General features: G+C 42.7%; 1 protein-coding gene across 1 annotated transcript in view; it reads right to left on the bottom strand.

The window, feature by feature from the left end:
* Window positions 1-6,344: 6,344 nt before the first annotated feature.
* The window catches only part of LOC141051272 (cytochrome c oxidase subunit 5B, mitochondrial-like), a 28,892-nt gene continuing 19,582 nt past the window's right edge, over window positions 6,345-15,654 (bottom strand). The window contains exon 4 of the mRNA XM_073548135.1: window positions 6,345-6,542. Coding sequence (XP_073404236.1) covers window positions 6,430-6,542 — 113 coding nt within the window. The 3' untranslated portion in view covers window positions 6,345-6,429. The remainder of the gene's footprint in view (window positions 6,543-15,654) is intronic.

The following is a 15,654-nucleotide window of genomic DNA, read 5'->3' as shown; positions in this document are numbered from 1 at the left end:
CACAGCGGACAGACTGTAGCAGTCCTCCTGTCACTGGAGCTCCCCCTGGGGACTGGAACCTTCTGGAACCCTCCCTCAGTATTTATAGCTAACCTGGTTCCTTGAAACTGTCACTCCGCCCCCCCATGACCAACGGTTTCTAAAGCCCTAAGCTGATGTCAAGTCCTTTGCTCACACTCCTCCCTGCCATCTAATGGTCAACCCAAGGTACTGCACGTCCACTACACTTTTCTAGCTGTTTTCCCCCTGTAATACCTGACACCTACCCTCACTGTGCAAACCTTTCCTTCTTCACTCTGACTAGTGCAAAGCCTGGTTTCTAAAATGGGTAAAGTTTCTTATTGAAGAGAGTGCCAAGCAAGCATAAGTGTGTAAGACTTTGAAACGCATTGATGAAATAAAAATACAATATTACCTACGGACCTGGATTTACGTTATCGATTACCAGTAGAGTTGAGCGACATTCATCCACTAAATGGGGACTTTTATTCCCCATTGACTTGCATTGGGGTCGGGTTTCGGACGAAACTCCGACTTTTTTTGCCCTAGTCGGACCAGTTTTATCCGACTCAAATTTTTTCATTCGGGTTTCACGAAACCCGATCCGACCAAAGTCGCTCAACTCTAATTACCAGCAGTGTAGATTCTCCACGATCTACATTTCCTGTGTTTCTTCAGTCAGAGGGCCCATTGGACCTGAGCATCTAGATTTCTATGCCATAAAAATGTTGTGTGTACAACTGGACCAGGAAAGCACGATTTTAAACTTTTTTTTTTACCTTTTTTTTCCCTTAGATAAGACCCTATTAGGCTATGTGCACACGCTGCGGATTGGTCTGCGGATTTGTATCTGCGGAACCGCAGGTAAAACTGCAGGTAAAATGACCTGCGGATTGGCCTGCGGTTTTGCCCTGCGGTTTATCACCTCTACAATGGAGGAGATGGTAAACCGCACCAGAATCCGCAGAAAAGTAGTGACATGTTAGGCTATGTGCACACGCTGCGGTTTTCGCTGCAGATCCGCTGCGGATCTGCAGCAGTTTTGCAGTGTACAGTAGCATGTAAATCTATGGGATTTACAATCTGCTGGGCACATGCTGCAGATTTTTAACTGCGGAAAAGCTGCGGTTTTGAATCCGCAGAAAGAAATGACATGTCACTTCTTTTCTGCAGATTCTGCTGCGGTTTACCATCTCCTCCATTGTAGAGGTGATAAACCGCAGGCCAATCTGCAGGTAAAACCGCAGGTCATTTTACCTGCGGTTCCACAGATACAAATCCACAGACCAATCCACAGCGTGTGCACTTAGCCTCATTTCTTTCTGCGGATTCAAAACCGCAGCTTTTCCGCAGTTAAAAATCCGCAACGTGTGCACAGCAGATTGTAAATCACATAGACTTACATGCTACTGTACACTGTCTGCAGAACTGCTGCAGATCCGCAGCAAAAACCGCAGCGTGTGCACATAGCCTTAGTTTTCTGCTCCCTACTTTTTCTAATAAAGCAAGCATAAGGAGGAGACTTCTAGATCATGCAACACTCCCTCAGAAGTTTATATATCGCAATCACCTCTTTAGTGACAAAAACTTCTTATCCCAAATCATGTTGCAAAGCTCTTTAACCCATTAGTGACCAAACCAAATTTTACAATTCTGACCAGACATTGGACACCATGTTTGGAGAGCGCCTGATGTGCCTAAACAGTGGGAAACCCCCACAAGAGACCCCATTTTGGAAACCAGACCCTTCAAGGATTTTATCCAGGAGAATAGTGAGCATTTTGAACCCACAGGTACGGCACAAAATTTGATATGTTAATATTGAATACATAATCATTAGTGTTGAGAGAACGTACTTGCTACTACAGTATGCAAGGGTGGTTGGGTATGCACTGGATATCACAGGTGCTCAAGTGATATGCCCAAGTCCCTGTCCCACATGTTTTGCGGCTGTTAAGACACCTGAAAAAAAACACATGCGGAGATCTGCGATACTCCGTGCATACCAGAGTAGCGATGCAAATTAGAGTAACGAGCACTTGCGCTCAACACTAGCTGTCATATCGTCATTTGTTTTGTTTTTTAAACCTTTGGAAAAAAAAAAAAAATTCTAACTCCATCCCTAACTGCAAAGAATGGAAAAAAAAATTAAAAAAATATTTTATAAGGGGGTGACAGAGGGGGATTTGATTTACATTTTTGTAGAATCTATCAAAGTGATCAAAAGGAACAATTCCCTATTGTTGCCGGGTACCGACTTGGCAGATCTCGGCGGGCACACTGCACATGTGCCTTCCATTTTTTTGCTCCCCCCCCCCCCCCCCAGGAAGATGATGCAGAGGGCCAGGGGACAGAGCAGGAGGGCCTGGGGACGGCAGAGGTATGGGAGGGTATTGGGGGTGGGGGGGGGAGCTCGGTAGTACTGTGGTAAAAGGCGCACTGTGTATTCTTGAACCCATATCTATGGGAGTACCTTGCCAAATGCTGCTGTATGTACATTGCAACCCTGCCTGTGAGGGTACTATGGGTTATTGTCTGGGTGTGAAGTTTGTTAGCTTCTATGGGGAAAATTTGGAAACATGCTCTGTGGGTGTAATTTTTAACTGAACTGCCAGTTGCAAGCCTCAAAGCAGACCGCCAGCTCGATAAAAGATCATATTATAAGCTTTTCATTAGCGTCATTTGGAACATACGCTACTGGAGAAGACATTTTGAAGCTGTACGGGTACTCTATCCCATGGTCTGTGGGTCAAATGTGTAAGCTGCTAGTGTACAGGTACTGTACTCCATGGTCTGTGTGTAAAACTTAACTGGAAGTAGCTAGACTCAATCTGAGGGCACTGTTAAAGCTTTTATGTCATTCATTTATGTCCTATTTTTCCAATGATTGCTATGGTGACACAACCCTTTAAGTGATTTACCTGTTCACATTTTTTGCATGGCAATTGTCCCGCTATTATCCCCCAATTTTTCAAATGCAGCCCTGAGCCCTCGCTATGACAGTTTTACAGCCACTTTAAACCACCAAAGTTTGGGTCCCCATCGACTTCAATTGGGTTTATGTCCAAATTTAAGTTTGAGGTCAAGTTTGGACATGAACCAAAACTTGGTACTGTACATGTTCGTCGAACCCAAACATCCACAGGTTTGCTTATCTCTACCTGTTACAAAAAAAAAAGTTTTTTTTTTCCTACGATTTGTATTAGACAATTTTTTTTATACTGTTCATATTTCACACTAAGGCAAAGTGCCCCACGTTGCAAATGCTGCAGAAATGTCCACAGCATTTCCGCAACTCCCTGCCGCGGGTAAAACGCATGCGGAATTCACATGCGTGCTCCTGAAAAACACAAGCATTTTGCAAGCGTTTTTAGCTTGCAGAATGCTTGCGCTTTTCCAAGTGATTTGAAGCATTGCTTGGAAAAGTGATTGACAGGTTGGTCACACTTGTCAAGCATAGTACTTGACAAGTGTGACCAACTTTTTACTATAGATGCTGCCTATGCGGCATCAATAGTAAAAGATAGAATGTAAAAAATAAAAAATGTTTAAAAAATATGGTTATTCTCACCTTCTGACGGCCCCCGATCTCCTCAGCGTGCTCCCGGTACGTTCCGTTTCCAGGGATGCTTTGCGCGAAGGACCTTTGTGACGTCACGCTCGCGAGACCGCAGAAATAATGGACATGCTGCGGATTTTACCGCTATGCGATTCCACAGTGGTAAAATCCACAGCATGGGCACAGCAACTGCGGAATCCCATAGGATTCCATGGGGGTGCGTTTTAATAGCGTTTCCGCAGCAGCAAAAACACGGCGGAAACGCATGGAAAACGCAACGTGGGCACATAGCCTAAAGATCAACATAACCATAGTAACCTGGAAAATTCTCAAGTAGCTATGTAACATGTAGGGATTTTTCCTTACATGTATGTAATGTTAAAAAAATAGATTTCAGAGTTTTGCAGTTGTGACTTAACTATTTTGTTTCATATGCAAAAAGAAAAGGAAATGTAAGTTATATACATAAACAATAGACATTTTGTTCTCCCAAGCAATTTAAAGATCCGAGTTTTTTTTTTTATTACTACTTTGTTGATTGTTATAATGTAACTGGGGCATTTATAAGAGCCTCATATACAAGGGAAAATGGCACACTACAGTGACGATAGTCACTGGCAGAGACATCAAAGTCTACTAGGATTCAGTAGCTTTGCCATGCTTGGAGACACCCCACAGTAATGGGATCGTCAGGTCCTATAAAAGCATTAGCAATTCCAAAACCCTGAATACAATGTAGTCAGCGAAATAGAATCCTGAAGCAGAAATAAGTTGCTCCAGTCTTCTCCCTTGGGGCCATATCGGACATGTGAAGATAACCTGCTCCTGCTAGATTGCAAAAGTAGATTTACCTCTGCCCCATGACTTTACAGTCCCTACAGTTCCCTCTTATTTTTTACCCACTTCATGAGTCTGACATGTTTCAGGGGCTGGGCAGTCCCTGCTGTACTTAGCATGTGTACTCACCATACAAAGGACACTGAAGCGCTTCTTGCCAGCTAGCCTATTCCCATTGGGGACAGCAAGGGAGCACACAGTCACTGTACATTGAAAAAGAGTATTGCACAGTGACACGGGAGCTCATGCCTAGTCAGAATTGACAACCGACACATGATCAGTACAGCAGGGACTAGCCCAGCCCCTGAAACTGATGCCAATGATGACACTTTCAGGATGGGGGTAGAAGCTGCAGCAGTGACCAAGCCAAGGCTCCCTGATGACTTCCTCACCCTATCAAAAATTGGAGAACTGTTTAAAATGACAATACAAAAATCTTTATTACATACAATGACAATTTTTAAAAAGACCTAAGGGTTGTCAGGTAGTACATGATAAGACAGTACACTGTACACTCCAGTACAGATGTGGCATGAATTCATACAGTAAAGAATTTTATCTGTTCTGGAGTGTACCATGTGCGGTCGTATCATGTACTACCTGACAACCCTTAGGTCTTTTTCAAAAATTGTCATATGTAATAAAGATTTTTGTATTGTCATTTTAAACAGAGTTAGTAATTAGATAGGAGATAACGTGATATTTTTTGGCCTAACAATCGGATATTTTTTCCCTGATGACTTAGTTTGAGAATCAAAACATCCACTGGGGATTCTCAAAAAAAAAACAAAAAAAACCCCAAAACGAAATAGGTAAAAAAAAATAAAATAAATTAGAGTGAGAACAGCAGTGACTTTTTAAAGTCAATTGGAAGAGTGATTAGATTACTACAATAGACTTAAGGGGCCTTCACACATAGCGAGATCGCTAGCGATATCGCTCAAGCGTCACCGATATTGTGAAGCAACAGCGATATCGCTAGCGATCTCGCTACGTGTGAAATGTAGCGGCGACCGCCCCCCCCCGCTGGCTATCGCTGATCGTGCTCGAATGAGCTGGTCCATTTTTCAGTCGTTGGCGTCCCGCTGGCCAGCACTCATCGCTGTGTTTGAAGCTTTAAAACGACGAGCGACCTTGTTAGCGACGCAGAGCTCAGCGATGCAGGTGTGACTTAGCTATGTTACCGGCCACGCCTCCTCTGCCCCTATTGGTGTTTACAGCGCTCCCAAAGTGTGAAATTGGGCAACGCAGTTATAAAAGACAACGCTGTAGTGCCTCCTTCCATTCTTTGTTCCTGTGCAGTGGATGGTATTAACTGGTTTGCCTTCTGAGTTTCCGTGTGAGTCGCCATCCCGTGTCTCAAACGTGAACAATGCTGGTATTGAAGTAAACCACAGCGCTCGAGAGATATAAACTGTAGCGCTAATACGTTCTCTTTTATGACGCCGCCGGCCAATGAGAGCGAAGCAGTGACCACCAATCAGTGCTGGGGGGCGTTGACAAGGAAACGCTGAAGCACGCCCACAGAGGTCGGAATCGGTTACAATAAAGTAGTGTGACAGGGACTCAACGACCGGCGAGGTCGTTATGCAGATCGCTGATCTGTCTTGCGTCGTTGATGAGATCGGACGGTTTGAAAGCTAACTAGCGACCATGTAGCGACGCACCAACGATCTTTGCCTGGTCGGATCGTTATCGCTGGTGCGTCGCTATGTGTGAAGGGGCCTTTAGGATTAAAGCCATTATTCATTTCAGACCTGCAGGATAAGTTATTATAGGAGTGAAGCCACTAGTGGAAGCCAGAGTGGAATTCCAGACTACAGAGCTCATGCCCAAACTGCCCAATTCTTACAAGTCTTTGTCAACTCAGAGTCAAAGGATGTGATCCCAGTGGCCCTTTAAAGCATTGTTCTGTATGCAACACCAATACTAATGAAAAGAAAACAGATTACTATTAATATATCAAGTATTTATTAAAATATTTTTTTTTTAATTTAAATCGATATGGCTGTCAGTAGTAATACAAGCCCTCTTCAGTGTGGAAGCTCATAATGCACAACCTTGTAGTGAGAGCCACACTGTGGGCAGCGATTTACCTGCCCCTCATGGGCCCAGAACCAGATAACTTGAGAATTATCTTCTTCACCTGGAAGAAAAAGAAAGATGTTTCAGATTTATTGTTCCATGATAAATTCAAACTGTGTAATTTAAAATTTACATGGCTGCCAGGCTCCATCATGCTACTGCAATATCCACCATTTTAAAACAAAACGGCATTTACTCAGAACTTTCAACGACGATATACACAACTATCTAACCCTGAACTGACATTGTTTAGTAGGCTGGAATAAATAGACTAAGGGAAAAAGTGATTGCGGGGCCTTTGCAATTATATTTTACACCAGTTTTCTAGTTTCGATCCCTTTGAGCAGATTTTGTGCGTTTAAGGTCTTGATCTTTATTTTAGATGTGTGTACACCGTGTGCAGAATTATTAGGCAAGTTGTATTTGAGAGGATTCTTTTTTATTATTTAATAACAACTATGTTCTCAATCAACCCAAAAGACTCAAATATCAAAGCTTAATATTTTTGGAAGTTGGAGTGGGTTTTTTTTAGATTTGGCTCTCTTAGGGGGATATCTGTTTGTGCAGGTAACTATTACAGTGCAGAATTATTAGGCAACTTAATAAAAAACAAATATATACCCATCTCACTTGTTTATTTTCACCAGGTAAACCAATATAACACAAAATGTAGAAACATTTCTGACATTCAGAAAGAAAATGAAACAAAAAAAAAAAAATCAGTGACCAATATAGCCACCTTTCTTTACGATGACACTCAAAAGCCTTCCATCCATAGATTCTGTCAGTTGCTTGATCTCTTTACGATCAACATTGCGTGCTGCAGCCACCACAGCCTCCCAGACACTGTTCCGAGAGGTGTACCGTTTTCACTCCCTGCAGATCTCACATTTTATGAGGGACCACACGTTCTCTATGGGGTTCAGACCAGGTGAACATGGGGGCCATGTCATTATTTTTTCTTCTTTTATACCTTTACTGGCCAGCCACGCTGTGGATTATTTGGATGCATGTGATGGAGCATTGTCCTGCATGAAAATCATGTGTTTCTTGAACGATACCGACTTCTTCCTGTACCACTGCTTGAAGAAGGTGTCTTCCAGAAACTGGCAGTAGGTCTGGGAGTTGAGCTTCACTCCATCCTCAACCCGAAAAGGTCCCACAAGTTCATCTGTGATACCAGCCCATACCAGTACCCCACCTCCACGTTGCTGGCGTCTGAATCGGAGTGGAGCTCTCTGCCCTTTACTGATCCAGCCTCGGCTCCATCCATCTGGCCAATCAAGAGTCGCTCTCATTTCATCAGTCCATAAAACCTTAGAAAAATCAGTCTTAACATATTTCTTGGCCCAGTCTTGACGTTTTATCTTATGTTTCTTGTTGAAAGGTGGTCGTTTTTCAGCCTTCCTTACCTTGGCCATGTCCCTGAGTATGGCACACCTTGTGCTTTTTGATACTCCAGCAACGTTGCAGCTCTGAAATATGGCAAAACTGGTGGCAAATGGCATCTTGGCAGCTTCACACTTGATTTTCCTCAATTCATGGGCAGTTATTTTGCGCCTTTTTTTTATCAACACGCTTCTGGTGACCCTGTTGGATTTTTGCCATGAAACGCTTGATTGTTCGGTGATCACGCTTCAAAAGTTTGGCAATTTCAAGACTGCTGCATCCCTCTGCAAGACATCTCACAATTTTTGACTTTTCAGAGTCCGTCAAATCTCTCTTCTGACCCATTTTACCAAAGGAAAGGAAGTTGCTTAATAATTAAGCACACTTTATATAGGGTTTTGATGTCATTAGACCACACACCCCTCCTCATTACAGAGATGCAAATCACCTGATTTACATAATTGGCAGTTGGTTTTCAAGCCTATACAGCTTGGAGTAGGACAACAGCTATAAAAAGGATGATGTGATCAAAATACTCATTTGCCTAATAATTCTGCACACAGTGTATGACCATGACTATTTTAAATCTAAAGGCCCCGTCACACATAGCGATCTCGCTAGCGAGATCGCTGCTGAGTCACAAGTTTTGTGACACAACAGCGATCTCGCTGGTGAGATCGCTGTGTGTGACAGCGATCAGCGACCGGCCCCCCTGCCGGTATCGCTGAAGGAAACCGGTGGACTTTTCTTTGGTCGCTGGTCTCCTGCTGGCCAGCACGCATCGCTGCGTGAGACAGGCGGGAGACCAACGATCTGCTGGTAACTAACGTACACATCGGGTATCCAAGGGACGTGCGTTCCTTAGATACCCGATGTGTACGTTAGTTACCAGCGCGCTGATGCAGGGACACAGCGATGCCGCGCGCTCGGCGTCGCTGTGCTGATCGCTGGTGAAGCGGTCTGTGTGACAGCTCACCAGCGATCACATAGCGACTAACCAGCGATCCTGACACGTTGATATCGTTGCTGGGATCGCTGGTGAGTCGCTATGTGTGCACATTGAGTATTTGCTTGAAGAAGTTTCTGCAAGGTTTCTGTATCTCTTAGCAGGAAAAAAACACGCATTTTTGTACAGCAATGGATTCTTTTTTGAGCAAAATAAAAGATAATTTAAAAAAAAAAAAGTTTTATGATGTAATTTCTTGGTTCATTACCACCTTTTTCATGTTGATGCAGTAGCATCAGAATGGGATTAGGGCTTTGTGTCAGCAGCTGTCATTGACACCAAGCCCTAGGCTTGGTAATGAAAAGGTGTCAGCCCGACACCCTCATTAATAACCGATAAGTAAGCACAGTCACAGCCGATGTAGGAGCGGAACAGAACAGAAGGAACACACATTGGTTGCAGCCTAACAGCAACCGTTAGTTAAATGGAAAAAAATACATGGGCTCCCGCATCATTTTAATCCCTTCATGACCGGAGGCATTTTTAGTTTTGCGTTTTCGTTTTTTGTTCCCCTTCTTCCCAGAGCCATAACTTTTTTCTTTTTCTGTCAATATGGCCGTGTGAGGGCTTGTTTTTTTGCAGGACGAGTTGTAGTTTTGAACAACACTATTGGTTTTACCATGTCGCGTACTAGAAAACAGGAAAAAAATTCCAAGTGCGGTGAAACTGCAAAACAGTGCAATCCCACACATTTTTTGTTTGGCTTTTTTTACTAGGTTCACTAAATGCTAAAACTGACCTGCTATTATGGTTCTCCAGGTCATTACGAGTTCATAAACACCAAACATGTCTAGGTTCTTTTTTTATCTAAGTGGTGAAAAAAAATTCCAAACTTTGCTAAAAAAAAAAAAAAAAAAATACATTGCACACTTTTCCAAGACCCGTAGCGTCTCCATTTTTCATGATCTGGGGTTGGGTGAGGGCTTATATTTTGAACGCCGAGCTGACTTTAGTGATACCATTTTGATGCAGATACGTTCCTTTGATCGCCCGTTATTGCATTTTAATGTTATGTCGTGGCAACCAAATAAAACAATTCTGGAGTTTTTAATTTTTTTCTCGCTACGCCATTTAGCGTTCGGGTTAATCTTTTTTTTTGTATTGATCGGGCGATTCTAAATGTGGCGATACCAAATATGTGTATGTGTGATTTTTTTTTATTGTGAATGGGGTTTAAGCTTTAACTGTATTTTTTTTATTTTTAACCCCTTAATGACAGCCAATACGTCTTTTTACTGACCTGAGATATGAGAATATCATCCCCGTACAGATGACAATCCAGCAGCTGTCAACTGTACACTATAGCTGGCAATTTGCTGTATCACCAACGTTGGCACCGTCCATATCTGTTTAACCCCTTAGTTGCTGCTGTCAAGTGACTACCTTGTCAATCACATAAGTCAAGATAGAAGATTTTTATATGCCAAATAATGTAAAAAGTGCAAGTGCTAATAAAGTGCCAGTAGCGATAAAAAAAACAAAAAACTAATGTCCAATTAAATAAAATTTTAAATATCAAATAAGCTGGTGCCATTATATTGTCTGCCACTAGATGGCATTAAAAATCAAACCTCATTTAATGACAATATAAGGCTAGTTTCACACTAGCGTGTTTTGCGCCGTGCAAACGCATACAAAAAACGCATCATGCGTTTTGTATGAGTTTGCTGCGCATGTGTTTTAACCATTTTTTAGCCATTTTTACTCTTAAAAAGCATGCGTTTTTAAACGCAGATGTGCGCATATCCATGCGCACATCTTCGTTCCCATACACTGTAATGTGTTTTTTTTGCGCATGCGTTTCTTTGAGACAGGTCGGACAGACCAAAAATGCAACAGGTAGCGTCTGGCGCGCTTGGGCGCACACTACAAAAAAACGCATGCGCAAGTAAAACGCGTACGAACGCATGCAAACTCTAGACCATGCGCCCCCATGTTAAAGATAGGGGAAAAAGACGCATGCGCATGTATGCGCAAAAACGCAGCGCAAAAAAACGCTAGTGTGAAACCAGCCTAACATTGATGAACAACAGAACCCCCCCCCCCCCAATGGATTTATATCTTTTTACATCAATTAAGTAATTTGCTCTTCAGACCTTCTGGGGCATCACACAACACAGAACCAGACACCAATCAGAGGACAATATAACTTTCACAAGTCTGTGAACTGTTACAATATTTATGTTTATCCCTCTCCCATAATGACAATTCTGCTTCACGTCACATGTCTTATCTATTGCGTTATTTCTATGATGTTTTGTGCATAAATGTGATTCTTCAGATTTTGCACTAGTCAATGACATCTCTTTTGCAATAAATGCTTGCCTAGTGTCTAGAGGTAATCCTATAAAGGGAAAAAATACCTGGGATGAAACTAAATATTTCAACTGATGAAATTAAGGAACATGGTATACCTGCGTTGTTACTGCAATACGAAATTGTCCCACTCCTATATCCTCCTTATCCGAATGCGCGTGTTTCGCCCTGATTCTTCAGGGAGCTTCTTCCACTTTGCACTTTTTTTACATTATTAGGCATATAAAAATCCCCTATTTATCTTATGTGATGGAAAAGGAGATATATATATATATATATATATACACACACACACACACACACACACTGTTTATACCAGACTGCTACATATTGATTATTGATGTTCCTGTACCTCGTGTTTCAACATCTTTTTCAGAAATTTTAAATGTTTATTTTTTCTTCATCTAATAAATGTTATATTTTTATTACAAAATCATTGTTGTTGGCCACTTCTATTTTTGCATCTGAACACTATCAGAAGCAAAAAATGTGTTTTGAAGATTTTCTATTTGAAGTGCAGCCCATGATTTATGAGAACAGTGAATACTTTAGGACTCAGTGTGTTATTAAATAGCCTAGAAGTGGCGTTACCCCATATGTGGTTGTACACTACTGCTTGATCACATGGCAGGGATCAGATGGGAAGGAGCACTATCTGGCTCTTAGAACATATATTCTGTTTGAATAAATTGTGGGCTCCATTAGTCGAACAGAACTGCAGAAACCCTCCCACGTGACCACACATTTTAAATTTGACTGATTAAAGAATTCAACTAGGATAGGGTTGGGGGAATCTTTCTGCAAAGGGCCATTTGGTTATTTCTACCATCCTTTGAGGGCTGTACAAACCGTGCACCAACTCCACCCACAAAGTACATCCTGGCACTGGTGTAAGTGTCTCAGAGTTCAGTAGTGAACACTGTGTGCATGTGCCCACAAAGCAAGAAGAAATTAATGGAAAGCCGGAGGTCAAAACAGGTGCCAGCCCTAGCACTGCGGCCCCTAAGAAACCTGTCCAGGGGCCAAATACAAGGTCTCAGGGGTCGGAAGTTCCTCAACCATGAACTAGGGGTATAGCGAGTATTTTAAAGCTACAGGTGCCTCGCAATTTTGTGGTATGGAAATAACATTTTAGTGTTACAATGTTAAATTTTTTTATTAGCTGAAAGTTTGTCAGTTACACAAGACAATTTGTTGCGCAATTTCTCCTGACTGTGGCAATGCCCTATATGTTGTCAGAAACCACTGTTAGGCCACAGTCAGGGCTGAGAAGTCAGGAGCGTCATCAGATGAACTCAGGGTGGAATGCGAACTATTAGCACCCTTGAATACAATCATGTGGAGCAGATAGTGTTAAAGAGTGAGTATTATCTCTCTTAACCACTTAGAAGGAAATTAAGTTAAGGCCCCGTCACACTAAGCGACTTACCAGCAATCCCGACACCGATATCAAGGTGTCAGGATCGCTGGTAAGTCGCTATGTGATCGCTGGTGAGCTGTCACACAGACAGCTTCACCAGCGATCAGCACAGCGATGCCGAGCGCCCGGCATCGCTGGCCATCCTGTAAAAAATAGAATCAAAATAAAAAATATAGTTATTCTCACCTTCCGACGTCCTGTTCAGCCATCCCGCCTCTCTCCACGCTCCGGTCCCAGTGATCCTTTGCATGAATGACCGCGAGATGTCACAGTCTCGCGGGATAACAAAGTCTCGCGGTCATTCGTGCAAAGGATCACTGGGACCGGAGCGTGGAGAGAGGCGGGATGGCTGAACGCGACGTCGGAAGGTGAGAATAACTATATTTTTTATTTTTACACCTGATCGCTGGTCTCCCGCTGTCACACACAGCGATGCGTGCTGGTCAGCGGGAGACCAGCGACCAAAGAAATGTCCAGAGATTTCTTGCAGCGATCAGCGATACCGGCAGGGGGGCCGCTCGCTGATCGCTGTCACACACAGCGATCTCGCTGGTGAGATCGCTGTTACGTCACAAAAGTTGTGACTCAGCAGCGATCTCGCTACCGAGATTGCTTAGTGAGAAGGCGCCTTTAGTCTGACATGACTTATTAGTTACAAACCCATGCTGACTGTTTAATCACATACATGCCGCTGTTAATGACTGCAGTATCTGATGGGTTAATCGGCCCTGATCAATTCCAAAATCAGTCGAGACTGATGCAATTTTGAAGCCATAAGTAATTTAGTGATGCAATAGTGTGTCAGCAGTCACAAAGACACCTGTAGGATTTTCACACCCTGGCTGGCACTACACAGATTCATCAGTGCTGAGGAATAAGGTCCTGTAAAGGCCGCTGTGAATAGGCACATTGGTGGTGGTTAACAGGTTAACCAATTCAGGACTCGTATGAAAAACAATGTACAGTCATGGCCAAAAGTTTAGAGAATGACACAAATATTATATTTTCAAATGATCTGCTGCCCTCTGGTTTTTATGTGTTTGTCAGATTTTTTTTAATCACATACAGAAATATAATTGCAATCATATTATGAGTAACAAAAGGTTATATTGACAGAATGAGTTAATGCAGCAAGTCAATATTTGCAGTGTTGACCCTTCTTCAGGACCACAGCAATTCTCCCTGGCATGCTCTCAATCATCTTCTGGATCAAATCCTGACTGATAGCAGTCCATTCTTGCAAAATCAATGCTTTTATTTTGTCTGTCCACCCGTCTCTTGATGATTGACCACAAGTTCTCAATGGGATTAAGATCTGGCGAGTTTCCAGGCCATGGTCCCAAAATCTCTATGTTTTGCTCCCTGAGCCATTTAGTTATCACCTTTGCTTTATGGCAAGGTGCTCCATCATGTTGAAAAAGGCATTGTTGATCGCCAAACTGCTCTTGGACGGTTGGGAGAAGTTGTTCTTGGAGGACATTCTGGTACCATTCTTTATTCATGGCTGTGTTTTTAGGCAAGACTGAGAGAGAGCCCATTCCCTTGGCTGAGAAGCCACCCACACATGAATGGTTTCAGGATGCTTGACAGTTGGCATGAGACAAGACTGGTGGTAGCGCTCACCTGGTCTTCTCTGAATAAGCCGTTTTCCAGATGTCCCAAACAATCGAAAAGGGGATTCAGCAGAGAAAATGACTTTACTACAGTCCTCAGCAGTCCACTCCCTGTACCTATTGCAGAATATCAGTCTGTCCATGATGTTTTTTCTGGAGAGAAGTGGCTTCTTTGCTGCCCTCCTTGAGACCAGGCCTTGCTCCAAGAGTCTCTGCCTCACAATGCGTGCAGATGCACTCACACCTGCCTGCTGCCATTCCTGAGCAAGCTCTGCACTGCTGGTAGCCCGATCCCGCAGCTGAAACACTTTTAAGAGACGGTCCTGGCGCTTGCAGGTCTTTCTTGGGCGCCCTGGAGCCTTTTTGGCAACAAGGGAACCTCTCTCCTTGAAGTTCTTGATGATGCGATAGATTGTTGACTGAGGTGCAATCTTTCTAGCTGCGATACTCTTCCCTGTTAGGCCATTTTTGTGCAGTTCAATGATGACTGCACGTGTTTCTTTAGAGATAACCATGGTTAACAGAAGAGAAACAATGATGCCAAGCACCAGCCTCCTTTTAAAGTGTCCAGTGGTGTCATTCTTACTTAATCATGACAGACTGATCTCCAGCCCTGTCCTCATCAACACCCACACCTGTGTTAATGGAGCAATCACTGAAACAAGCTGGTCCTTTTAAGGCAGGGCTGCAATGATGTTGAAAAGTGTTTTGGGGGATAAAGTTAATTTTCTAGGCAAATATTGACTTTGCAAGTAATTGCTGTTAAGCTGATCACTCTTTATAACATTCTGGAGTATATGCAAATTGCCATTAGAAAAAATGAAGCAGTAGACTTTGTAAAAATTAATATTTGTGTCATTCTCTAAACTTTTGGCCATGACTGTATTTTCCTCCTGTAGCTCTGCCATTCCAGTGATGTCAGCCTCACTGTTCCTGGTGGTGACATGATATTGTCAGGTGCTGACTAGACAGCAGGCTAGCCGCTCGACAGCAGTGCACTAAAATTCTGTCAGAAGTGGACGTCCACTCTGATGGACTAGTAATTCTTGCAGATGGCAAGCTGGTTTATATTATAACTAGCTTATTAGCCCGGCGTTGCCTGGGCATAGTAACCAACTGTGGTTAGTTATAACAAATTATAATGATTATATTGCACATAAAAACATTTCACTTCATAAATTCAACACTACAGATTTGCAACACAAATTAACTAAACGATTACCCAAGTATTGATAGTATTTTATTTTCTTTTCCAAAGATTTTATTTGGATTTTAAAATAACAGGCAAGAATAGGGAGTAAGGGCAGGAGAGGAAGGAGGGGGGGGGAAAGGATAGGGAGGGACATAGGTAAAATAACAATGCAACAATATAACAATATAACAAGAGTGATATTACACTTATAGGGTACATAATGCCCAGGTCACTGGG

This window comes from Dendrobates tinctorius, unplaced genomic scaffold (assembly GCF_039654945.1).
Source record: "Dendrobates tinctorius isolate UK_male_01 unplaced genomic scaffold, ASM3965494v1 ptg000156l, whole genome shotgun sequence".
Lineage (NCBI taxonomy): Eukaryota > Metazoa > Chordata > Amphibia > Anura > Dendrobatidae > Dendrobates > Dendrobates tinctorius.
Note: the sequence above shows the minus strand (reverse complement) of the source record. Positions and strands in the feature narration are given on the sequence as shown.